At 35.8% G+C, this 26,544-nt stretch overlaps 1 protein-coding gene across 2 annotated transcripts; it reads left to right on the forward strand.

The window, feature by feature from the left end:
* The first annotated feature begins 11,512 nt into the window (after positions 1 to 11,512).
* On the forward strand, positions 11,513 to 24,895 carry RBM11 (RNA binding motif protein 11). Of its 2 annotated transcripts, none has more exons than XM_006727654.3 (5): positions 11,513 to 11,709; positions 15,434 to 15,596; positions 16,940 to 17,012; positions 20,778 to 20,874; positions 22,335 to 24,895. In XM_006727654.3, exons 1-5 carry the CDS (start codon positions 11,614 to 11,616, stop codon positions 22,620 to 22,622), a joined length of 717 nt encoding a protein of 238 aa, XP_006727717.1. In that variant the 5' UTR covers positions 11,513 to 11,613; the 3' UTR covers positions 22,623 to 24,895. The 2 variants fall into 2 exon arrangements, with proteins under 2 accessions (XP_006727717.1, XP_030887466.1); XM_031031606.2 differs by having other exon boundaries at positions 22,338 to 24,895.
* Positions 24,896 to 26,544: the final 1,649 nt, after the last annotated feature.

Genomic DNA, 26,544 nt, shown 5'->3' on the forward strand with positions numbered 1-26,544 from the left:
CTACATCAAAAACTAATGATGTATTGTATGGTGACAAACATAACATCATAAAATTAAAAAAAAATAAAATAAAATAAAAGACATAAACAAACTTAAAAAAAATACAAAACACTGAGATATACCATGATCCAGAATGGAAGAGATATTATCACAAAATCAGTTCTACTCATATTAACTTATATGTGTAATGTGATTCTAAATTAAGGTCTCAATGAGATGTCTCCAGGGAGGGGATAAATGCCGAAAGAAAATGAATGATTTTTTTAAAGATAATATAGGGGCATGATTAAAATTATGTTTATACTATCAACCAATGAAAAAGAGGCCCCTGAAACTGAATCAAGAATTGATACACAGATTAATGAAACAGAATGGGAACACCCAGAAATAAACTACATTACCCATGATAACTATGGCAATTCATAGTCAAAGATAATGGATTTTTAAATAAACAATGACTAGGATAATTGATTCTAGAAAAGATAAATTATATGAACTAGAAGAATACAGTTAATAATATGTATATGACCTCAGTTGAGGAATGACTTTTTAGCATAAAAATGAAAGAAACCATAAAGTGTGAGACTGATAGATTTCACAGCATATAAATTACAAACTTCTGTACATAAACACTATACACTAGACAAAAGACAAGAATATATAAGCTAGGGAAATATTTCAACAAAAGGTATGAAGGAAATTGATATACTTACATATAAAGTATAAATGAAGAAAATACCCAACTGAATATCAAGAGAAAGATATAAACAGATATTTTATAAAATATGAAAATGGCTCATTAAGTCATCAAAGTGTGCTTAATCTTCTTAAAAATCAAATAAAGATTAATTAAAATAATATTCCCATATCATTTTTATTATTATACCCATTGACTCTTAACATCAATGTTTATCACAGGATTTTTAACAGTGAATATTTAGCCGTCAACTAAATACACAGAATTGAGAGACTAGAAAAAGAAATTAATGTTGTCCCCACATGATGGGGACTGTATGCACCAATTAAGAAATCTTATATAATCCATATATATATGTGTGTATATAAATGGTTCTAATTTTATCTATATTATATATAATATACAGTATACTTAAAACACACATTTGTGCACACACATATTCATTATAATAGAATGGATAGGAAATAAAACAATAGATTAATTGTAATGATGGAGATATTAGTTTATTTCTCTGTTCTAGTGTATTTTATGTGCGTTATATTTTCTAAATATTCTAGGTTTAAAATATTCATTCATTAACTTTATAATGATAAAAAATGGTTTAAATTGAATTCAATTAACTGATAATGATAATAGCAAAAATAATATTACCAGCAAAAGGATGAAGATATCTAGAACAGAAAAGCAAGTATTGATTTTTTTTAAATCATTTGAGAAATTAACAAACTGAGGGTCTGCATACTATACTAAGTAACTCTACTGTGATCAGAAATTCAGTAGCAGGGGCACAATATTAGAGTCCATCGCCAAATATATAGGAAGATGATGACTCTAGCAGTAATCTCAACAGAGAGGTACGCTGAGAAAGAATTCTGAAAATCTTGAGACTTCGATTATAGAAGCAGTAAAATTGTTAAAAATATCAAAGGCATATAGTGAAGTTAGGATAATCATTCTAGGTTGTTCAGCTGTATCTCTGAAATATAGTTCCATTATAGTGACAGTGGCTGTGAAGAGGACAAGGGGAGCAAATGGACAGTGTCCAGAGGCATGGATAGTGCCCTGGACACGGACAGGGGAGACCCACGTGCCTCTGGCTTCCTTAAACATCTCTTGCTACTCTGAGTAAATGTCCCCCTCATCTCTGAGCTTCGGCTTCTTTAAATGGAAGGAGCTGAAACAAGTAGTCCCCATGACTTGTATTCTAACATTCTTTGGTTTCAAACCCATTTTCACACTTGGTAAGCTACTAAGACAAATTAGTCTGCCTTGCAACTTTCTTTTTCTTTTTTTTTTTTTTAAGATTTTATTTATTTGAGAGAGAGAGAGAACACAAGCAGGAGGAGGGACAGAGAGAGAGGGAGAAGCAGATCCCGCCCCAAGCAGAGAGCCTGACACTGGGCTTGATTCCAGAACCCCGGGATCACGACCTGAACTGAAGGCAGACGCTTAACCCACTGAGTCACCCCAGTGCCCCTTGCCTTGCAACTTTGAATATTGACCAAGTCAATACAGAGGAGCCTCAAAACCCAACCATAAAAAGCTAACAATCCTAACACATCCTGGAAAGGTTTAACCCTACTTCCCCTGAAACCCCGCTCTCACCCTCAAAAGACTCCATGAAAACCTCTTCTTTTTCCCCATTTCTGAAAACAATATATATTTGTTAACAGCAATAACAATACCATCAATGATAGTAATAATGCTTAATGGTTATTTAGCACTCACTCCATGTTGGGCACTGTGCTACTTTATATTTGCTATCCTTTCCCTCATTTTATATATGAAGAAAGATCATACAATTAGAAGCAACAGAACATTTATGAGTGACATCTGAAAAGCATAACCATACTCATGGCACAAGTTATTATGCAAACAGTTGAGCAACCAAGTTCACTAGCTCAATTATATTCATGTGTAATAGAAAGAATGAAGACCTTTGGGGCCAGCGAAGTGTCAAGTACGAAACAACAGACTGACCTTATGCCTACAAAAACAGAGGTTTATATGGCCATAGAGTCAGTTAAGACACAAAACTGTAGATAGAACTTTAATCTCTGGAGGCTAGGGGCAGAAGGCAAAATAAGAGATAAAAGTGTCTTTAATTTTCTGGTTCTGAAACAATCAAAGCACATTTAGAAAATATATACTATTTAACAAGTCATAAGTAACCCAGATTTTCCATCAGTAACTCTTCCAACTGTGCAAATGTTTGGAAAGTAGTGGAAAAATGAAGCTGCACAAAATAAAGTAGATGTCTGATTAAGTTTTTAGATCAAGAATTCTCAAGCCTGGGTTTAAAAATGAGGGTAAAAATGACTGGGAAAGTTTGTTCAAAATGTAGTTTCCTGGTGCCATCCCCAGAGATTCTGATTTGGTAGGTAAATCTGCATTTTAAAATGCATACCCCAGGGGATTCTGATACCCATAGTCTATACAGGTCTACCACAACTCTATAGTGTGAAGTCCTACACCTGCAAATTAATCTGAGACAATTACAGAGAAAATGTACATGGAAGAAAACACAGTGGATTATTCTATCCTAATTTATAATTGACCAAATCACACATTTATGTTACCTCCTTTGAGCTTTGCAATGCAGTGAGACAGTATTACGGCTTTTACTTCCATTTAAAAATGAGGAAACTGAGGTTCACAGAGGTTAAGTCATTCGGCCTTGAGATAACAAGCCATCAGGACTTAAATCTGGGTCTTTTAAATGCAAATTCCATGTTCTTGCAAGTCACCCTTAAGGAAACTTTTGTACATCTCTTCCAAGTTACTGGAATATGAGAGTTGGCAAACTATGGCCTAAGGGCCAAATCTGGCTGGCAAGTTCAGGCAGGTTTTTACATTTCTAAATGGTTGAAAAGAATTAAGATAATAATATTTTGTGACATGAAAATTGTAATGAATTCAAATGTTGTCTAGAATAAATTTTATTAGAACACAACCATGTTCATTAGTTTACGAATTGTCTATAGCAGTTTCCATATTACAATGACAGAGCTAAATAGAGCAGAGACTGTATGCCCCTCAAAGCCTAAAATGTTGACCATCTGGCCCGTTACAGAAATATTTGCTGACCCTTGCAACAACTACTGTTTAAGCACTTAATAAGAATCAGAAACTGTACTAAGAATATATATGCATATAATTTGAATATATATGCAAATAGATAATATCTGTACATAGTTTGTTCAGCTACCTCTCCATTCCCCTTTATCCCATTAAAAAAATTTTTTTTAAATATTTGAAAGAGAGAGAGAGAGAGCGTGAGCCAGGTGGGAGGGGTAGAGGGAGAGCGAGAACGAGAGCAAGAGCGAGAGAGAGTGAGAGAGAGAAATAGAGAATACTCAAGCAGACTCCCCACCGAGCACGGAGTCCCATGTGAGACTTGATATGGGCTCAACTTGGGGCTCCACACAGGGCTGATCCCAGGACCCTGAGATCACAACCTGAGCCCAAAATCAAGGGCTGGCTGGCAGCTTAACCAACTGAGCCACCCAGACATCCCTCCATTTAAAAATGTTTAAAACATCTGATAATCTTGGTTTTTCAGAATGTTTTTCCTTTTTTGAAGGCAGATGTAATCATGTAATGATTTTCATGTTGAGGAGTGTGAGACGGGCTCTCTAAGAGGCACATATCAGAATCTCTAGTAGAGAAGGGAGGGGAATTTATAATTTGAATAAAACATACATATATGAAATTACTGAAAATTCAACAATTCCCTAGGCATGTGGGTTTCAAGGAAAATGAGAGGGCACGCTAAGAGTTTGCATGGGTTACAAATGATTTTGAGAATAACTGAAATCTTTAATTTCCTTATTTTCTATTTACTGTCATTAATATCTTAAAGGCCTGCTGTTCTATTTCAGTCAAGAGAGACAGAAACATACATAGTAATTACCTCAGAGTTTTCCCAACTAAAAATTTAGGTAATTCCTAACTACTAATCAAAACAATAATCTTAGAAAGTCTGCCACATGAGTTTGGAGTATAAACTATGATACTAAAATGATGTAAACTATAAATGACACAAAGTTAGAGGCCTAGACTTCAAATTTCTCTGACTTCTAAATTAAGATGCCACTATCATACATTACACAAATATAAAATGCCTATCAAGAAACATCTAAATGAGAAAAATATAATAAATTGTATATTAATATCCTTTAGATTCTGCATTTGAATATAAAACTCAAACATTTCTAGAATTTGATTAACTCAAATATCCAACTGAAAAGAAACAAGAAATAATTTGAATTTCTAGGTGATATTTTAAGGTTATTCAAGGATACATTCAAGAATTATTTTAAAAGGAAATTTAAAACAAAGAAAGTCATCTGCTTTTACAAAGGCACAAAAATCTGTTCTTCATGAATTTTAAATTTGTTACTTATTATCATAAAGTAGAACAAGTAGTTCTAGTTCTACTTTATTACCAGAAAGAAGTAAATGATATTACTAACATTAATAAACTTTATTACTATAAACCAGTAAACCAGGAGAATAAAGTTCTACTTTATTACTATAAATTAGTTTGGGTTTTGTTACACTTTAGCATAATAGGTCAAAAAAAAAAAAAGTTGTAGTATATATGTTTACTTTGTTTGCTTTGCAATTGGCAATTTACCTATGTAAAAAGTTTCCTGAAAAGTAAGATTACTTGAGCACTGAAATTGAAACAAGATGTTTAGTAAGTCATGATTTTCAAATATTGAATTAATTTCTCTATGACTGAATTATTCTAACTTTCTTTTGAATATTTCTGTTCTCTCCATCTTCTTGTAAGAAGATTTTTAGTTATTAATTTTCTGGAAAGCAAATAAAATACAGAATATACAATTTAAGAAACACACACACACATATAAACTTTTTTCATAATTACCCAGTTGATACAATTAGTACCCAAATCATACTATTGTTTTTCATACTATGATGTCATAAAATTCTTTATCCCAGAATCAGAAGACCATACCAATTATCTTATACACGATTTGGTAGATAAATCAAATTATTCAGTTCTTACCAGATCTTGCCCAGCACATCAAACAGAGAAAAATGTATACTCTCATTTGGAATCCAATAAAAGTAAAAGCAGCCCTCAGATTCAGCAAAAAAGAAATTCTGAAATTCATTAAGGTTTCTCTTTGGTAAGATTGTCAGAGTCTGGTAGGTTTTATCGTAAAAGATTCCTGATCTTTTGCTCCTCCCTGTTTGTAGTAAATGTAAGGTGGTTTGTTTCTCTTATCTGGCTTGTGGTGGTGAGAGGATTTTTAAGTCAAAACTCGAAGAAGGCACAAACAGCTGCCCAAGTTAAATTTAAAGGGAAAGAAAAAGTAATTATATCTTTCTTTATTTCTCTTAACCTCAAGATTTCAGAAGTGGTCAGGAAGAATATGTCTGTTGAAAGCCTAGAGCAAATGTGATGTTAAAAATGCTAGAAATGGAAAGAGTCAGAAAACGTTGTGGTTTATGTTCATTTTGATTACAAACTAAGCTGTCTTCATATACCATAAAATCAATAATAAAATCCATATCCATCAAGTAGTCAAATATAAAATATGAGATTTTCATGTTTGTGCAGTTTTGCAACCCAAGCTCAGTGGCTATTTCAAAATTCAAAATGCTAGCTTGTCCTTAAGTTCTATAATTGGATAATAAACAAAAAATATTTTTATTTTTAATATAACAAACATTTTTAAATTATGGGGTTTTTTTCACATTTACTTCATTTTTCCCCTTATTTTCCTTCCAGCAATAGACTTTAGTAGGTCTGAAAAATAGAGAACCGTTGTAAGTACATGCATTATCAGTTCAAAAATTAAATTTGTTTTTTATAAATTCAAGTCTCTATAAATTTCCAAAGATACTTTAAGAACAGAAATGCCTAATTCATATCATCAATCAGCAGAAACTAATCGAGGTCTGGGAGGTATATCAAAGAATCCACAAACAAAAAGAGGTATTCATTTAAAAACCATGAAAAATTTAAAAATCATCAATTTAAACTGTTCGCTCTCTAGGGATTTTATGTGAGACTTCATTTTTAGAAGGAGTCCACTACTATAATTTGACTGGAGACCACCAATGTACTTCTTTAACAAAGATAGGAATAATCATTCCTATCATTCTAATGATCTACTAATCATCCTAATCATTCCAATCATTTTGAAATGAGGGAAGAAAGGTAATATAAATGTCATACATGTTAAAAGAGAGTAACAAGTTTATACTTAAATTAAAAGATAAATCTTTCCTATTTAACATATAATTTTTTTTTATTTTGTGCTTTTGATGTGACACTGAAATATTAATCTTATAGATTATTTTCATCTTTGCCATTCTGAAGAGCTCATATTCAAAATATCAACTTGGCATTTAATACAGTACACTACATAGCAGAGTTTCAAAATATAAAAAACTATACTGTTTTCATATTTTTTTTTTTTTAAGATTTTATTTATTTATTTGAGAGAGAGAGAGTGAGAGAGACAGCACATGAGAGGGGGGAGGGTCAGAGGGAGAAGCAGGCTCCCCGCCGAGCAGGGAGCCCGATGCGGGACCTGATCCCAGGACTCCAGGATCATGACCTGAGCCGAAGGCAGTCGCTCAACCAACTGAGCCACCCAGGCGCCCCTGTTTTCATATTTTTACTTACTGTCAATAGTGATAAAATTGAGATTAATGTCCATTGCATTAAATAGCAAAATATTGAGAAATGGCAAATTATATAAAATATCTATAGTTTATTTTTTTTTAAGATTTTATTTATTTGTCAGAGAGAGAAAGAGAGAGAGCACAAGCGGGGGGTGGGGGGTCAGTAGGCAGAGGGAGGAGCAGGCTCCCTGCTGAGCAAGGAGCCTGATGTGGAACTCGATCCCAGGACCCTGGGATCATGACTTAAGCTGAAGGCAGATGCTTAATCGACTGAGTCACCCAGGCGTCCCAAAATATCTATAGTTTAGTAAGAGAATATTTCCGTGCTTATTTAGTCCTCCTTCGAAATAAAAAATGATTTTAAGCTTACAGACATCTATACAATATAAATAATACAATAAGGGTGATAATGAGGATGATAAGGATGAAGATATAAATTTGATTGAGCTCTATGTACCATGTATGCTTCTAGGGACTTTACAGGTGATTATAATAGGTAGTTGAGTATTGTATACTTAGATGGGGGAGTCATTGTTTATCAGAACATATTTTGGCACAATCTTTTTGTATAATTTAGCAATATGTGTCAGAATGTTTAATGGTCTTACCCTTGGATTCAGCAAACATCCAAGATATTTTCCCACAGAAATACTAACATATGTGCACAAAGACATATGAGCAAGGATTTAATCTCAGCATTTTTATAATGGCTAAAAAATGGAAACAATGTAAATGTCTAACAGTGGGGGATTAGTCTAATTATGTACATACTGTGGATTAAAATAAATGATGTAGATAAATCATTATTAATTGATATAGAAAGTCTCCATTATGTAGTTCAAGGGGAGAAAAGGCAAGCTAAAAAATAATATGTATAGTAAAATTTATTTTCCTAAAATATCTTTTACATATATATATATAGATCAAAGTTAGGAAGGTTTTCCTCCAAAATGTTTACCTCTGCATGGCAGACTTATTGATGTTTTTTTTACTTTATTTATTTCTTTAAACATTAAAAATATTTCTCTACAATAATCATATAATACAAGTAAAACAAACAAAAAAAGCTGTATTTACTTGGGACAAATATGGTTAGGAAAATCAGAATAGAGAAAAAAATGAGGGTAGGAAAAAATGGAAGACAAAGTGAGGTCAATTTTAGAAAAAGCATCCACTAGAGTCCCTTTACACTAATTTATCAAGTTCCTCCATTCACTCATCCGTTCATGGTTGATTAAGCGTGTACTGATTTCCAGGCATAATATAGTTGGACATACAAAGTACATTCATTCATTCATTCAAACTGTATTATGTCAACAACTATTTATGATACATCCACAGATATGTCAGGGTTTGTCCTAGGTACCGAAATAATATTTACCCTATTGCAATTCACAGTGAGGAGGGCTTGAAAAAGGTGTATCTATGGAACCGTGGAACCACACAGCAGGGCAGCCAGCTAATCTAGAGTGCAGAGTTCAGGGAAGCCTTGTAGGAGATGCTGCCTAGGCTGAACTACAAAAGAGAGTAAGAGTCAACTGGGCAAAGAAAGGGAGAAAGAACCTCTAGTTTTAGATGATAGATAGATGATAGATAGATAGATGACAGATTTATATACATGGATTATAGTTTTACATATATATATATAAACATTTTCATTTTTGAATACATAAAGTTAGGGGTGTAAAATGTCCTGATATGAGTCAAGAAAGGCTAATTCTTTACTGTGTTGCATGCATTTAACCCATTAAATCTTATTTTTGAGTAATGGTCCAGGAAATGCTGAGAATAAAAATTTTTTTTTAAAGATTTTATTTATTTATTAGAGAGAGAGCACAAGCAGGGAGAGTGGCAGGCAGAGGGGGAAACAGGATCCCTGCTGAGCAGGGAGCCCGATGCGGGACTTGATCCCAGGCCCCTGGGATCATGACCTGAGCCGAAGACAGACCCTTAACCATCTAAGCCACCCAGGCGCCCCGAGAATAAATTATTTTTTAACTACTGCTAGTTTTATTACAATGTGTTCATTCAATATGTTAGGAAATACAGTAAGCTTAAATTAGAAAAATGATATATATTTAGGTCAAATTCTGAATAAACAGCTAACTGCATGAGCTGACTTTCAGAGCTCATAACATTAAAAAGTACTCTAGATGAAAAAAAAAAACTATAAAAGAGGATGTGATAAGAACACCAAAATCATACACATTTGTAAAAAAAAAAAAAGTATGATGCAAGCTTCAATATAGCAAGACAACATGATTGTTAATTATTTATAAATACAGCTAAAGGTTTATATGATTCACAACCAGATATGTGCACTACAAATTTTTTTTTTTTAAAGATTTTATTTATTTATTTGACAGAGAGAGAGATAGCGAGAGCAGGAACACAAGCAGGGGGAGTGGGAGAGGGAGAAGCAGGCTTCCCGCCGAGCAGGGAGCCCGATGTGGGACTCGATCCCAGGACCCTGGGATCATGACCTGAGCTGAAGGCAGACGCTTAACGACTGAGCCACCGAGGTGCCCGTGCACTACAAATTTTACAGTGAAACCTGAAGATCCAACTCCCAGATTAGCTCTGACTGAGGGGAAGTTAAAGAGGAAATATGTTCATTTGGATAAGATTTATGAGATAAATGAATTTAAAAAATCAGTAGTATGACACATAATTGAGACCTTCAGGTATCCATTCATTTGATCAACATATATTTGTTATATAACTACAATGTTAGTTTCCTTAATCCCCTCTTACCCTACCACAATGTTGATGACACACGAAAGAAAGGAAAAATGGAGACAGGACTTATATACTTATGATATCAACAGAAGGTGACTACTAAAGTTACTGACACATGATTTTGTATTTATTTGTATGGGAAGTCTGTCTCATTATGCTGAAAGCTTTAGGACAGATCTTTATACTTAACCTTTGTTTCCCAGGGATTAAAGACAGTGCCTGGTACATAGCAAGCATTCAAAAAATACCGAAATGGGGGCGCCTGGGTGGCTCAGATGGTTGAGCGTCTGCCTTCGGCTCAGGTCATGATCCCAGGGTCCTGGATCGAGTCCCGCATGGGGCTCCCTGCTGGGTGGGGAGCCTGCTTCTCCCTCTGCCTCTGCCTCTCTCTCTCTCTGACTTTCATGAATAAATAAATAAAACATTAAAAAAAAAAATACCGAAATGAAGTACTGTAATTTACATTAGCCCAATCCATTCCTTAAGAAATAGAACCTAAATTATCACCACTCCTAACTAATAGCCAAATGACGTCTTGATTACTTGTATATTTACGGGATAATTTCAGGGTCTTTCATAGACATATGGATTCTTCAAAAAGGAAGCCAAGTTAATAGTTGACAGTTGATTTATCCATCCACTGAGATTCTGAGTGGGTTTTCTTCTCCCTTTCTTTTACTTACCTTTATTTTTTGTAGGATTTTTTTCCCCTAACCCTCCTCAAGTAAAAATTAATTATTCACCCTGGTCACTGTATACAAAGTACAGTCCTGATACAAAGTACAAACATTGGATCCCGCTACAAGCGCCCTGCAGCCATCCTCAAAAATTCTGGCTTCAGTCACAAAACTTGCTATCCTTTTTGTAGTGTTCCTCGGTAGAGGCCGTTTTCTCAAATTTTCAAATGCCTCTGGAGTCCACCTAAAACCTCTGTACCCATTTTCAAAGACTTCTCTAGGGCGCGCTTCCTAGGTAAATAAACTTTAGTTCTAGGACTCTATCGTATTTCACATCCACGCATGCATGGATTTATTCTTTCAAAAAACTATTTTATTCAGAATATAAATTCAAACTCCTAATGATTTATTCATTCACTCTTTGGAAACAAATCTTCCCCCATTAACCTGGCAGCTCCAGTACTGCAGGTAGTATGTCTTAAAACATCTCTTTTATTGAAAATGTTGATTGAATAAATCCAAAGTCAATTAATAATGCTGTACCTAGGAAAATGGAAGGCACTCCACGAACGAGAGGGCAAAGCCCCGAGTGCCGTAATCCTTTCTATTCTCACTCACTCTCCTAGGATCCCGGCGGGATCCGGAGCAGCGTGGCGGCGCAGTGGGCGGTCCCCGCAAGCCTCTGTGGGGCGTGGCCCCGCAGCCTCGCCCCGCCCCTGGCGCGCGCGCTCCCGTCGCCGCCGGCCCCGTTCCCCTAGTCCAAGCGGCGCGGAAAAGAGACGAGAGGGGGCGGGGCTTGGAGACCTCCTGCATCCTCGGACCGAGACCGGAGGGATGTTCCCTGCTCAGGAGGAGGCCGACAGAACGGTGTTTGTGGGGAATTTAGAGGCCCGAGTACGGGAAGAGATTCTTTACGAGCTGTTCCTTCAGGTATCGTCGGCGGGGGGCGGCGGACGGGCGGGGAGCGTCGAGCCGGAAGCGCAGCCCGAGGGGCGGGCGCACCTGGGCCACCCGGAGCCCGGCCCCCTTCCCGCCGCGTCTTGTACCTAGGTTTATAATTTAGTTCCGTTTTGGCATACCTGCCTCTAGGTGAGCAGCTGGTAGTGAAGTGATATAATATGCGCCCCATCCCCATCCCCACTATAGAGCCCTAGGGGTGGGAGTGACTTGGCTCCCCCCAGCCCCCGGCCCTGAGTAGGGGCTTCGCGGAGACGGCCTGGGCCTTGGGTGTCTAGGGCAAAACAGAAAGCCCTGTCACTACCTTCCTTGAGGTAATAAGCGCCCTCACGCCTTACATCCAGCATTGGTATAGATTTTAAAATGTTACCGTATACATTACTTATTCCTCCAAACCCTTTGATACGGAGGGTGTTTTTACTCCAGTATGGTAAGTAAGATTTAATGATTCGTACAGTCAAATCATGACTATGACCAATTGATTCCCTGGGCAGTTCCCTGTATTTCATACCAGGAGGACCTTTTGGAAACTTTTCGAGATTTAGGGCCTCCATGAGTTAGTCTTCTGTCCCCTGTAAACACTCACCTATTGTATACATGTAGATGTCACTTCTAAAGAGATCTACTCTTCCAGCCATTCATCTAGCCATTACATGACAAATACGAAGTAAGATGCTGAACATACAAATTTAAGAGATAACCCTTGGTCTTTTTTTTTTTTTTTTTAAGATTTTATTTATTTATTTGACAGAGACACAGTGAGAGAGGGAACACAAGCGGGGGAGTGGGAGAGGGAAAAGCAGGCTTCCCGCGGAGCAGGGAACCCGATGTGGGGCTCGATCCCGGGACCCTGGGATCAGGACCTGAGCGAAGGCAGATGCTTAACGACTGAGCCACTCAGGAGCCCCGCCCTTGGTCTTTTTAAAAGGGGAAATTTAAAATTAATTACCATGATTTAGGATAATCTAAAAAGAGAAGGATACGTAATATAGTGAAGTTGTTTGGAATATGAACTCTAATGTCATAACGTCTAATGTCGATGTGACTTTGGGCAAGTAAATGAATATCTCAGTACTGCAGTTTCTTTAAATGTTAAATGGTAGTAATAGCATCTACAATGTGATGTGGTGGGAAGATCAAATAAATTAATGCAGGTAAAACAGAACTGAGCTTGGCATTTCTAAGTGTTTGCTGCTGCTACTGCTACCACTAATAGTGGTACAATTACTAATACTACTAATACTAATGAGAAATCAAGAAAGAAAGACTTCCCCCTATCAGAATAAGGGCAAGTTCCAAGGCAGGCAATAGCAAAGCTAAATTTCTAGGACTAGGTAAGTACTACTAGCAGTGAAAAGGGTTCTCTACATGGTTTTTGAAAGGCCCTAACTTTGTTTCTGTCTTCTATTAATTTCAGATACACACAATTTGATCAAGAGAATTCCCCCCAAGGAACACAGTTTCCTTTCCTGGACATAAAACTTTATTATTTGAAAAATACATTTAAGGCTTTTATGCTTACTTTTCTAAGTTGCCATCTTTTAAAATTTGCCCTTTTTAATCTGCTCTGATACTTGTCTTTTCCTATAGTTATTTCCCCCAATATCATTTGAAACTTTCCACTCTAACAACAACAAAAAATTTTAAAGAAAACAGAAAGAAAGAAAAAACCTTATGGTTCTTTTTTCCTGAAGGTTTCTCTCATGTTGAGCCTCCAAAAAGGAGGAGGGGAGTTGGTGAAGGGGTTGGGGATAGGCATAAAGGCCCCCAGCACGCACTTATATTATTTCTAGTCAGTAGGAACTGGATCGATACGAGTTGTATGGATCTACAAGATAGATAGATAGATATTATAAAATCTTCTCATTTTTTAAATAATTTCTACCTAAACAAAATGTTCATCTCTTTTAAGAGATCAGGCAACCAAGTATATGTGTTTATTTTTGCCTAGGTCCTTCTGTATTCTGTAAGAATTTGCTAAAATGAGGTGTCTTTTAAAAAGGCTTTTTAAAACACATGAACTTAGTCTTTAAAAAGACTAAAAGTTGTTGGGATTGTTACTACAAGCAAGTTTTGTTGAAATTTATCTTTAGAAATGTTTTGGTATACCTTCGAATTTGTAAAATTCAAAGCATTTAAGCATACTCTTTTCATTTGTGATTTCATATATTTAATATCTGTAGTAGAACAGTACTGATTAAAATTGGCTTTTTTATTACTGTATATTTATCCTTTTACTAGTTTCTTTCAAATTTCTGATTATCTTTTGAAGTGAAAAAATCAGGTTTAAAGTTTTTGTACTTTTGACTAAGAAATACTGAAGTAGAGATTTGGAGGAGAAAGATAATGAATTCAGTTTCAAATATGTTGAAGAACAGTCACACAGAGGTCTCTAGGAGGCATGAGTGTAAAAAATAGATTTGTTGACAAAGTGGTCCTTGAATCCAGAAGGGAGGATGATCTAGTCCCTGAGAAAGCAGAAAATGAATAAAAAAAAAAAAAAAAAAAGACAATCTTAAAATGTAGTATCATTTTAAAGATGATAGTTAACATTTTTCTTTAGAATAAAAGCGATTTCTTTATCCAACTCGACAGAGAAAAGTAATCAATCATTAAAGTACAATTAAAAAGTATGAGCCAGGGCCTGGGTGGCTCAGTCAGTTAAGCATCTGCCTTCAGCTCAGGTCATGAACCCGGAGCCCCAGGATCGAATCCCACACATCGGGCTCCCTGCTCAGCAGGGAGTCTGCTTCTCCCTCTGCCCCTCACCTCGCTCATGCTCTCTCTCTGTCTCTCAAAAATAAATAAATAAAATCTAAAAAAATAAATAAAAATAAGAAGTATGAGCCATTTACCATTAAATCTTAGTTGTTTATAAGTCTTTGTGGGTGCCTCCTGTAATCATTATCATGGGGGACATGTAATTTTTTTAGTTGTAATTAATACCTTTTTATAATATTTCACTCTGCTTTTTTACTCTCTTGCTAATTATAGGTTTTACTACCAATACAGTCTGAATATTTTCAATTTATTTTGTTTTATTCCATTTTTTTAATGCATGATGGAATAATATTCTCCCATTGTGGGAATTAGAACCTTTCTAATTTTTCACTCATATAAACAACATACCTACTTTAAAGTCGTAAACATACTAAAACATTTTTTCCTTTGGGAGTATTTACCAAATGGGATTATTAGATCAAAACACATGATAAATTAGTTTCTCTTGTCAAAATGTTTAACTCTGACAAAAAAAATTAGGCCGTGCTACAATACAACAGTTTTTTAGGCTCACTCAAACCAACATTAGGTTTGTCATTTCAATTTGTTTTTGAGTTATACACAGTTAATACATATGGAGATAAAATAGTGTTTTACTCTTAGATTTAAGTGCTCTCCAAATTGTTTTGTTAAACCTAACAGAGGGTAACATATCTTTTCTTTTAAGATTTGGAACTATTACCTAAAATTTTCTGTTCTTAACACCATGAATGTTTTCTTGATGAGCCAAAAAATACTAGAAAGTGTGATGAAATATGATATTTACTGTTAGGAAAATGCATCATTCGCAGAGCTACATAAAGCAATTATTGCTAACAGATTTATTTTGAAGTCTGAAGTTGAATATACTTGATTTATCTGAGTGTAAAAAAAAATCTTTAGATTTATGAGAAAATAATTTTTAAGTTTTTTATAGGCTGGGCCATTAACCAAAGTGACTATATGCAAAGACAGAGAAGGAAAGCCGAAGACTTTTGGATTTGTCTGCTTTAAACACCCTGAATCGGTGTCTTATGCCATAGCTTTGCTGAATGGAATACGTTTATATGGAAGACCAATTAATGTACAGTATCGATTTGGTAGGTCTTGCCACTGAAGAATCTTCCAAGTGTGTTTTGTTGATGGTGTTGTTCTCAGAGGTGTGAACATTGTGTTTTCTATATAATGTAAGACCAAAAAAGTGTTCCTTTTGTCTCTGTTAAATTTTCTCAGAATACATGTAGACATTCATAGTGTTATATGATTAATTAGTATTGCCAATCCTATAGCATCTATTCTATATTAAAGTTTAAAATGTTCTATCTTAGTACCAGCCAGCAAGTAGCTATGATAGTTGCTCTTGGCTGTTTTAAATTAAGCAAATCTAAATGAATTGGGGACACACAGCTCTAGCCTTTAATACATCAAGGCCATTTGCCACTCTTGTCAATGCTAGTGTGTGGTATCAAATACCTACTGTTTGGAAGGTAGAGTGGGTGCCTTAGTCTTTCTCTTGTGAACACCATACTCTACATTATTGCCCTGGATCTAAGCCCCTGCAAAAGTAGCTGGCCAAAAGCGGATGCAGAGTGACCCTCAGTCACTATGGAGGAGAGCTTCCGGACACCAGTGACCTCAAATGTCTTCTCCTACACACCTGTCAAAAACTGATTAGATACCGGAGAACACTGTACTAGTATACGCTACCTCTTTCATGGTTTGAGGGACTGATAGAGGCGATGCTTATGGTGCGGTGCTTGCGATGCTTATGTTGCCTCCCTACCCTAAGTGATGCGAGCCTATTGACGTATCCCTTGCTTGTTTATTTTTTTCCTCTTATTATACTAAAAACAGATAGTAAGAAAACAGTACCTCATTGCAAAGGAAAAAGGTTTCTCCTTGTGTTTCTTTCTTTTATTTATATTTTTAATGATTTTGCAAAGGTAATTGGCTGTATCATTGCTTTCAAGTACTGTTTGGTTAATTCACACAGACTGGTAAAGTGGGCCGGGATGCACTATGTTCTGACACGTCCCAGCCAGCTGCTTAGCATCCTCTGTAACGTTGCATCCACTTTTGCCAATGCAGTTTAGAGAACTTCTGCATTCTCCACAGGAGGCAGATAACACTAATTTTTGCCATTATTAGTCTATTGGCGTGTAGAATAATACAACATCATCTATCTTATGGCCCCATGTCAATATCATTCTTCTGTACAGCCATGGCTTTGGACAAAGCTTGGTTATAATTCAGTCATTTGTCGTAATGTAAACAATCTGTAAATATCACTTGGGAGATCGAAGATATACTCATGTACCTTATATGATTAAGGAGTTTTGACCAATGCTACATCCTTTTAGGTTTGGAGTTTTTCTATGGTTTAACAATAGAACTCCAAAAAATTGTACCATTAAGTAATCTGTTAATTCTTTTTCTTCTATAGGGAGCTCTCGCTCTTCTGAACCAGCTAACCAAAGTTTTGAGAGCTGTGTTAAGATAAATTCACACAGCTACAGGTAATTAAAAATATTTTTTCAAAAAAACAAATATGTTCTTGTACAAGAAATAGTTTTTATATATTCTGAACTATTGTAAAACCTTACTATTTAGACATGGGATAAAATTTAAGCAATTCACTTTTTTCTGAAACGATGAACAGTGGCAAAATATTTTGATTTAAAGTTCAGTTTTAATATTTTCAGTAGCAGGTGAGAAAGATTCATATTTCTAGTGTTCTTTATAGTTTATCTTGTGGGCTTTTCATAGATGTTAAATCACTTAAGCTTCCAAGGTGTCATTGTGATGGATCATAGAGATGCTATTATCCATATCTTATACTTGAATAAACAGAGATGTAAAAGGTAACTAATTTTCAGGGTCATAAAGATGAAAAAGTGATAGTTGCGAGGCTTGAAATTAAGCCTTCTGACATTAAGCCATTCTGTTATTTATTGTACTACTCTTTAAAACTTCTTTATGATAATTTTCCAAATATTCTAAAATTTTGTATTGGCTGATTTCTTGATGCAATGGTAGCCTCTAAGGACACTGTCAGGCAAGCTATCCTAGAGGTCATGGAACAGAAAGGCTCTGAAACTGAATTAAGATGTTCAAATCACACCATTTATTAAACCAATTTAGAAGACACAGTGAAAAGCAGCAGGAAAGATCCTGGATAGTTTGGCACACGTATCGGGTACAAGTGACACTCTTACTTATTCCACATATTATCGATTGAATCTATCTGTAGCATGTCTGACAGGATACTAACTTATTTACTATCTCTATTGAACATATATTATAACTTCTGCCTGTATCTCCCAAGTGATTTGCTTATTCTGTCCCTAACACGGTTTCCTCACTGTCCTATAAACTACTAGCTTACTTAGAGTCTGTTACAAGCATTTCATCCATCTTGTTTGTTTTTGTCTTCTGCAGCAGAACTGAATATTCTCATGTAAACTAACAGTAACTGAAACTCCTCTGAGGCATAAGCGAATGCCTCTGAGGACTGGCAATCACACAGGCTTATCTATAGGAGAAGTACTGCCTCCCAAATAAAACACAGTGTGTTCCACATCTTCATTCTTCCCAGTATTTCTGTATCAGGGAAATCAGGAGAAGTGAAAAAGTAGGTGTTCAGGGGCACCTGGGGGCTCAGTCAGTTAAGATCTGCCTTCAGCTCAGGTCATGATCTCAGGGTCCTGAGATCGAGTCCCGCATCGGGCTCCCTGCTCCACAGGGAGTCTGCCTCTGCCTCTCCCCTGCTCGTGCTCTCTCTCGCTCTTTCTCAAATAAAAGAAAAAGAAAGAAAATCGTAAAAAAAAAACAAAGTAGGTGCTGACATCAAATTACGTGAACTTAAATCTTGCTTCTGCCACTTTATTAATGGTATGACCTTGGACAGGTTATTTCACCACACTCTAACCTGTTCTAAAACAAGGATCATACCTCGAAGATTGTTGTGAGAATCAAATATTGTAATACATTCAATGCATTTAATATACTGGACACATAGCAGGTATTCAGTAAATACTTTCAGCCAATGTTACCAGAAAGGGGGGAGTGATTTACTATGTTGGTAGGGGACGTACTATAGACTCATGAATTGAGCCATTTATATAATATGAGAGCTTCCTCTCTTTCTACTAGTGCGAAAACATACCTCATATTTCTCAGGAATTAGGAAGAAACAAGCTATTGCTATTTGGGCAGAGGTAGAAAGACAAGCACTATGAGATACCAGAACTCTTGTATTCTATGTTTATGTTTGACAAATTAAATCATCACAAATTCTAGAGTAGAAAATCAGAATTATATGTATATTCCATAACAGTACACTTCATTGGTAGTCCCTTATTTTCTAGTATTTGTTACATTATAAAGGAAGAATGAGAATAGGATATAGTGTCCTAGAAGTAATACTTGTGCAGAGAAAAATGGTGTGCATGTTGTATCCTTAGTCTTTCATGGGTCTTTCTTTGAAAAGGATTTTTTATGCTTCTGTTGCCTCTTATGCCTTCTGTTTTCAGTAAACAGTTCCCGTATTAGTTTGCTGGGGCTGCCATAACAAATAACCACAAAGAGGTGCTTAAACAACAGAAATGTGTTGTCTCATAGTTCTGGAGGCTAGAAGTCCAAGATCAAAGTGTCCACAGAATTAGTTCCTTCTGAGGGCTCTGAGAAAGAATGTTCTGTGTCTATCCCATAGTGTCTTCTGGTTATTTGGCAGTCCTTGATATGCCTTGGCTTGTAGATACATCACCCAGATCTTCATATGATGTTCTCCTGTGTATGCCTATCTTTAAATTTCCCCTTTTTATAAAACAGTCCTGTTGGATTAGTGGCTCATCCTACTCCAGTATGACCTCGTCTTAACCAATTACATCTGCAACAACCCTGGTTCCAAATAAGGTCACATTCTGAGGTATTGGGGGTTAGGACTTCAACATAGAAATTTTGGAGTGATACAGTTTAGCTCCTAACTCTTCCCAATTTACATGTGATTCATCTCTGTAGACAACGATGCATGCCCTGAGATTCACCTAGGAAAGACGGTGGTTTTGGAGAATCTGCATCTGTTTTCATAATGGTGCTAGTCTCGGCACTTCTGCTACTGAGGTTGTATCTTCCCCACTCTGTTCCCCACTCTAATTTCATTGCACTTTTTGTTTGTTTCTTTACTATCACTTACTCTATACACACGTTCTGGTCTCCTCCAACCTTGTCCCCAAATGAGGCTGTTATATTTTGCCCCTTCTTCTCCCTGAAAAATCTTTCATCTTTCACATCCTTACTTCCTACATGCTTCTTAAGCCCATTGTTATATGGAAGGTGCTCATTCAGGGGTTATCAGGAACCTTCTGAACAATAGCTTCAATGCTAATTCAGTGTATTCTTTCATAACAACTGACACCTAATTCCTTCCTTAGTGAAATTTACTCCTCCACTGGTTTTTGCGATACCAGTCTCACCACTTATCAATGGGATGTCCGCGTATCCATCTGACTCTTCCTGTCATTCCCCTGCCCTCATCTTTGCCTCCGCCTTTCCCACAGCACACCTCCTTTCCTAAGGATTAGTAGTATTAGCATTAAAATTGTGGAATGCTGTGGAGCAAGTAGACAAGTGAGGGCTAGCTAGAGAATCTAACTAGTAATTGTAACTGGAATTTATTAAGTATCTTCATAGAAGCAAATATTACAACACTTATAAATGAAACTTTAGCTCACCACAGTTTTTAAATGAGGAATTTTTATTATCTTAATTCATGGGTGAAAGAAATACACAAACGTGGATAAACATTAGCAGTCCATTTAGGAAAGAGCATAATTTTTATAGTTAAACAGTAAAGATATCTTCAACAATAAACTGAGGAAAATTTCTATATTTCTTTCACTTTTTATATCTGTAGAAGATTGAATGTACCCTTGGTGATTACCAACGACTTGCTTTGCTCACTTCATACCTAAGTATCTAGTTCTTTATACACATATAACACTGTTTAACATTTTCCTGTCAGAAGGCCAGATGTGACTCTAAATATTGAGATTTCGCTATGTAGCAATTAGTAAGACTTAAGGTACTACTATGTCACTATATTATCAGTATAATATCTGATTACTTGTGTGTATATGTTTAAAGTTAATCTTAACTGAGCTGTCTTAGAGAAGCTTTGTTTTTTAATAACAAAGAGCCTTTTTCTTCTTTTTTTAAGAAAAAAGGACATTTGTGCATAGGGATTTTAACTTTTTATTAATTTTTCTTTTACCTCCCCAAAGAAATGAAGAAGTTGTGGCCAGATCTTCCTTTCCCATGCAGTTCTTTCCAATTAACAGTGCAGCTTTACCTCAAGAATATTTTTTCTTTCAGAAGATGGTAAGTTTGATATGCCTTTGGTTCAATATGTAATATTATACAGACTGTGATGGAACTTATGTTTCTCAAATCTAAACCTGGGGTGAAGGCAGAAGCTGCCCTGAGCACTGTCTCCCCAATGGCAGTCTGCTGCAACAACCAAGTCATCTTCAACCTCACACCTAGAACTTTAGCAAGTGTGTCAACACAAGATGGGTAGATAGTAGTGACGCTGCATTGTGGTCCTAGTACAATTTGAGCAGAGAGTTCTCATTTAAACTTTAATTTAAATTAGATTCTCAGTGTTAAACTACATTATTTCTAGAGACTCTCAATAATATGGTTCTGGTCTAGAAATCATAATTATGGTCACAATAAGTTAAAGGGGAACTTAGGAAATTTTTTTCTTCCAACTCCTCATTTTATACATAATAAAATTGAGGTCCAGGGGTATTAACCAATAGGCCCAAGACAGTGCAGCTTGTTAGTGACAGACGTGGAACATTGTTGTGAACATCCAACATATATGTGAGCTTCAGATTTTTCAAATAGCCATTTTCATTTTGTTAACATAAAGAAAATGGAGCATTTAACTTTTGGAAAAAAATTTTTCTTAGTTACAGTGAGATATTAAGAAACAACCAGTTCTCATCCAAAACTGTCAATATCCTTCTTCCCAGCATTTTTATCCTTGGTAGAGATGAGAAACACACAGACACACACAGGTTTGTGTTTTCTCTATTAATCTTTAATCAACTTTGAATAGTTGGAAATTTGAGTTAAAAACAAGAAAGGGTCTATCTTAATAGTTGACAAACATGCTGTCCCATACTGTGGCAATTAGCCACATGTGAGACTAAGGAGCAGAGTTTTTAGTTTTATTTAATTTTAAATTTTATTAAAATTTAAAAGCAGATACTTGGTTCAGTTATTAGAATATTTTTAAGAATATTTGCAAGAACTTGGGTATGTGAATCTACTTTTTCAAATGTAAATTTTAGGTAATCTAAATTCAGATCAAGTATTTTCAGTGAAAATGTTGCATCCAAATTGAGATGTGCTGTAAGTATAAAATGCACACCAAATTTCAAAGACTTAGTATGGAAAAAGGAAAGTAAAGTAACTCGTTAATAATTTTTATGTTGTTTACATGTTGAAATGACAATATTTGGGATTTGGGGGGATAAATAAAACACATCATTAGTGGCACCTGTTTTTTCTATATTGCGGCTACTAGAAGATGTAAAACTGGCTTGTATTCTATTTCTGTAAGGTAGAATCTGTGTTGTAGGAAGCTGTACACTACCTTGAATCTTCCCATTAACAATTTAAAGGAACTACCACATTCTTGTTTTGGAAAGGTACTGTCCTAACACGTGGTTGAGTTTGCCCGTGGTTAGCTGTATAATGCATGTAGACTGTTAACTTTTTCTTGTAACGTTTCAGGCTTGTTTTGCTAGATGATTGTCTTTTTTCCCCAGCAGTGGCATGCCTATAATCCAGCCCTGCAGCTGCCTTATTATGAGATGGCAGCACCGCTTCCTAATAGCACGTCTGCAACGTTGTCACTAAATTGTGCTCCAGATCTGGAGGCTGGACCCAGCTCTTACGAATGGACTCACCAACAGCCCAGTGACCCTGACCTTTATCAGACAAATAAACGAAAGAGGCAAAAACAAACCAGTGACAGCGATAGTAGCACAGAAAACAAGAGAGGAAATGAATATAGCCAAAAATTCCGAAAGTGTAAGAAAAAGAAAAGATACTAGCATTATGTTCACATGAAATTTGCCTACCCTGGTCATCATTTTCTTAAAAGAAAAAAAAACAAACACCTGTATTCTTCTAAATGACCAATCTTGTGGCTTTCTTGTGTTTTTCGAAATATATAATAATATGACATCTGATTTGCTATTTCATTTTTGTCTTGAATGACAAAAACTTACAAATAATATAATGTAGTACTTTTTGTAATGGTATTTTTGACACATTGTCAACAAGAAATATACTTTGAGTTGTTATATTTTAGTACTGATGATGAAATTGCATGAAATTATCAGTCGGAGGTCACTCACTGAGCCCTCGTGGATAAGGCACCCTTGCTCTCCTAGTCTGTTGCCTGTATGGAGTGGGGGATCTTCTGAATGAAACTACTGCAACTATTTAGGGGTTTCATGTTGTTCCTAACAAAGACGGAAAAGCAGGCTTTAGTTTCCTTTGTGAATAACATTTTATTTTTTATGTCTAAATATATTCATTCTGAGCCTTACTTTCCTACAGGTTTATTTCATAAAATGAGGATATCTGACCGTGATACCAAAGGAAAGATGATTATCATGGGACTAGTTTTTAGATCCTTCCTTTTTTATACGAGTGTATATAAATAGGAATACCTGCCTCTTTACTTCTCACTTAATTGTATTTCATGAAAATTAGTTGGCTAGGACAGTATTTATTATCCACCTCCTTTGCCAACTGGGTCTGAGATAGTATATTTGACATACTTAAATCTTGATAATGAACAATAAATAGAGTGATATTTCATTAATATATGATATTTAATATTTACTATCAAATCAGGTTTCCTGTTTCTGGTACATTTATTTTTAGAAGACAAATAGAATACATGTAAAATTAATGGTTTATTTGGACACTTTGTTAACTTTGTAGCTCATCATAAGCTACATATGCTGCATATGAACTACAAGTACATAATGATGAAAGTATTTATTTACTAAAGCTAATCAAAAGAATCCTGCAAAAGCCTTGCTTAGATACTTCTTTTGCAGGTTGCATAGCACTTTATAGATCTTTATTTAAAATAACAAAGATGTTTTTAGCAAAATGAGTAACTGAATTTAACTTTTGATTATAAATATACAATGCAGTAGAGTTTTAAATATAAATACTAATCCATTTCCATCTGAGGAACATGAAAAATTAAATACTGCTTGATATAGCTTGATCTATATATACTGTATGTACCTGAATAATCAGACTAAAAGAAATGATTTTTTTTTTTCTTTTTACCTTCACATTTTTGCAGTTTAAAAACATTAACTTCACCTCAGCCTTTTTTTCAACTCTTATACCTATAGTTCACTTTAGCCCTACATTATTTCATAGTGATTGGCATTATCAAAAATATGTACATAAGAAATGTCTCTTAGCAAGTAAGAGTGCATATTTGTAACAGAATTACCTTGAAATAACTGCTACATGACCTGAAATCTTAGAACTGCGAGGAATTCTTGCAACTTCTTCCATCACAGGCAGGAATTACCCCGATACCAACTTTAGACCCCGCTACCAACTTCAGACAGTCAGCCAATTTGAGCCAACCAGAAAGTAAATACACCTATTTGCCCTTGCTGTCTTTCATTGTTAAAATAAATAGGAAACTTTCCTTAAAATGTTACTATAATCTACAATTCTATATAATTTTAAATTACCAGTTTTCCCAGTGCTGTCTTTGAGTTAAAAATTACATAAATTATTTGCCTTAGAGGGTTTTATTTTTTTTAATTTTAATTCTCCATTCTCAATCTATTTTATGTATGTGCACATTCTGTTGTAAATGCTAGGAGAAGCCTGGAATTTGAGAACCAAATAAGTTATCTTTTTATTCTCATATTCACTAATTTTTTAATGAATTTTTATAATGCATCAGGCAGTGGCAAAACCACTGAGAAAAATTACTTAGAATTAAAGTTGGTCAGAAAGGTCAACATACACCCTTGAAAGTTTTACTGAAATTATGCATCCTGAGCTATGGTTTCAAATAGCTATGTGTAGCTCTTAAGACGGTTGTCACCTTTGAAATCCTAGCATTAAATGCAATTATTATAAGATTAGCAACAAATTTATTATAATGACAAAGTTCTGATGTAATAATGTTATCTGTTTAGAGTGTAATGAAAGAAAAAGTTAAGAATTATTATACTTTCTTTAGCACTGCCCAGGTGCAGGAACATTGTACACTGAGTAGTCAGCCTCTTCCTTTGTGTGGCTAAATACTAATAAATTGTTGGGCAATTAGAAAGTGAAATTTTCATCTCTTGCCAGTACAGTACTTCTGAAACCGTATTCCCAGACCGTTTCCTCCAGTGCCTACTGAACATTCCCTCCTGGATGTCTCATTAGCAATACAAACTCAACACTTTCAATATTACCCCAATTTTTTCCTCCCCCAATATTTTCTTCTGTGATCAGTGGGGGCCAATATTTCACTATGGACTGGGTGCTGGAGTGTTGGAACAATTGTTGACCTCACTTCAGTTTCAGTCTCTCTTAGCCCATGCGCCTACTTCAAGATAATGAAGCACTCTTGATGTTAGGCACTTAAGGAAATGAAAATAAGCCCATTTATTGGGACTGAGCAGAATGCAAAGATAAAGGGGATACCAGTTATTCAGCCCCATCTCCATTTAAATATGCTTAAGGACTGGGCATATTCTCCTCAGGGCGGATGTGCCTCATGACACATGCGGCTTACATAGCTGCCCCTGGGTGATGGTGTGGCTGTTTGGTTCCCCCATCTTCCTTTTTTTTTTTTTTTTTTTAAAGGTTTTATTTATTTATTTGAGAGAGAGCACATGAGAGGGGGGAGGGTCAGAGGGAGAAGCAGACTCCCTGCCGAGCAGGGAGCCCGATGCAGGACTCGATCCTGGGACTCCAGGATCATGACCTGAGCCGAAGGCAGTCGCTTAACCAACTGAGCCACCCAGGCGCCCTCCCCCATCTTCCTTATCCCTAGGAAGAAAGCTGGAGGAGCAGGGTTGGCTTTTAGAATACCATCCCAAAGAACTGATGGAACATCAACTGAACTACTCAGGTCTGTAGTCAAAGCTCAGTTAAGTGTCCATATTCTACCTCTATTTTCTATTTCTATACATCCTAGTAAAGCTAGTTACATCAGAATTAAGAGCCTCTCATTAATTTATTTCCCATTAAGAAATGTGAATTAATAGCCTGGGTTTGATTTTGGGTAAAATGAGGATTAATATATAAATCTCTACTGAAACTATATTTTAATGCAGAAAATTCAAAGGACACCTTTTTAACAAAGGATGATGTCTGCTTCTATGCCTCAAGCCTGAGGAAGTTCAGTGAGCACAACTCCAGTTTGCATTAGTGATGATGTTATTTGATCAGAATGGGTCCTACGGGGTCACATGATACCGCAACTGTGGACTAAGTCTATTACCAGTCATGCCCAACCTGCAAAAATTACTTCAGGTGCCTGCAGAAACTGCCTTAGCAGGTGAAATCAAGTAGTCTGTTATCTGGTTCCCTGTAAAATTTCCTTTCCAGCTTCCAATACCATCTTGTTACAATATTAACAAGTTTTATAAGGATTAAGAAACACATGTGCTATTTGCATTGTAATTAGAAAACCTAAACAGTATGTAAGGATAGATAGTCATATATTTCCTGTGTTATAAACTCTGGGAATAATTGGCACCCAACAAGCTTACATAATATCTGCTGCAAGGAACCTGGATCTAACAATCCCTGTTTCAACCACTTGACCCATTGTTTGGGGAGCTTTGTGAATGAAAACATGCTTTAAATGAATACTGTTGGTCAGTCCAACACACTATTTGAAACCTGATAATTATTGTTTTGCTTCTATTTCTATATGAGACAATTAGTAATAACCTGGATAGGAAAATAACTCTCGCCCCAGCT

This window comes from Leptonychotes weddellii, chromosome 1 (assembly GCF_054177405.1).
Source record: "Leptonychotes weddellii isolate Sample4059 chromosome 1, ASM5417740v2, whole genome shotgun sequence".
NCBI classification, from domain to species: domain Eukaryota; kingdom Metazoa; phylum Chordata; class Mammalia; order Carnivora; family Phocidae; genus Leptonychotes; species Leptonychotes weddellii.

What these genes read in the sequence shown, in the direction of transcription:
- RBM11 (XM_006727654.3), top strand. Translation starts at nt 11,614, where the DNA reads ATGTTCCCTGCTCAGGAGGAGGCCGACAGAACGGTGTTTGTGGGGAAT. An exon ending in ATAAATTCACACAGCTACAG is followed by an intron (nt 17,013 to 20,777) that starts GTAATTAAAAAT and finishes ACCTCCCCAAAG; the next exon opens with AAATGAAGAAGTTGTGGCCA. An exon ending in ATTTTTTCTTTCAGAAGATG is followed by an intron (nt 20,875 to 22,334) that starts GTAAGTTTGATA and finishes TTTTTTCCCCAG; the next exon opens with CAGTGGCATGCCTATAATCC.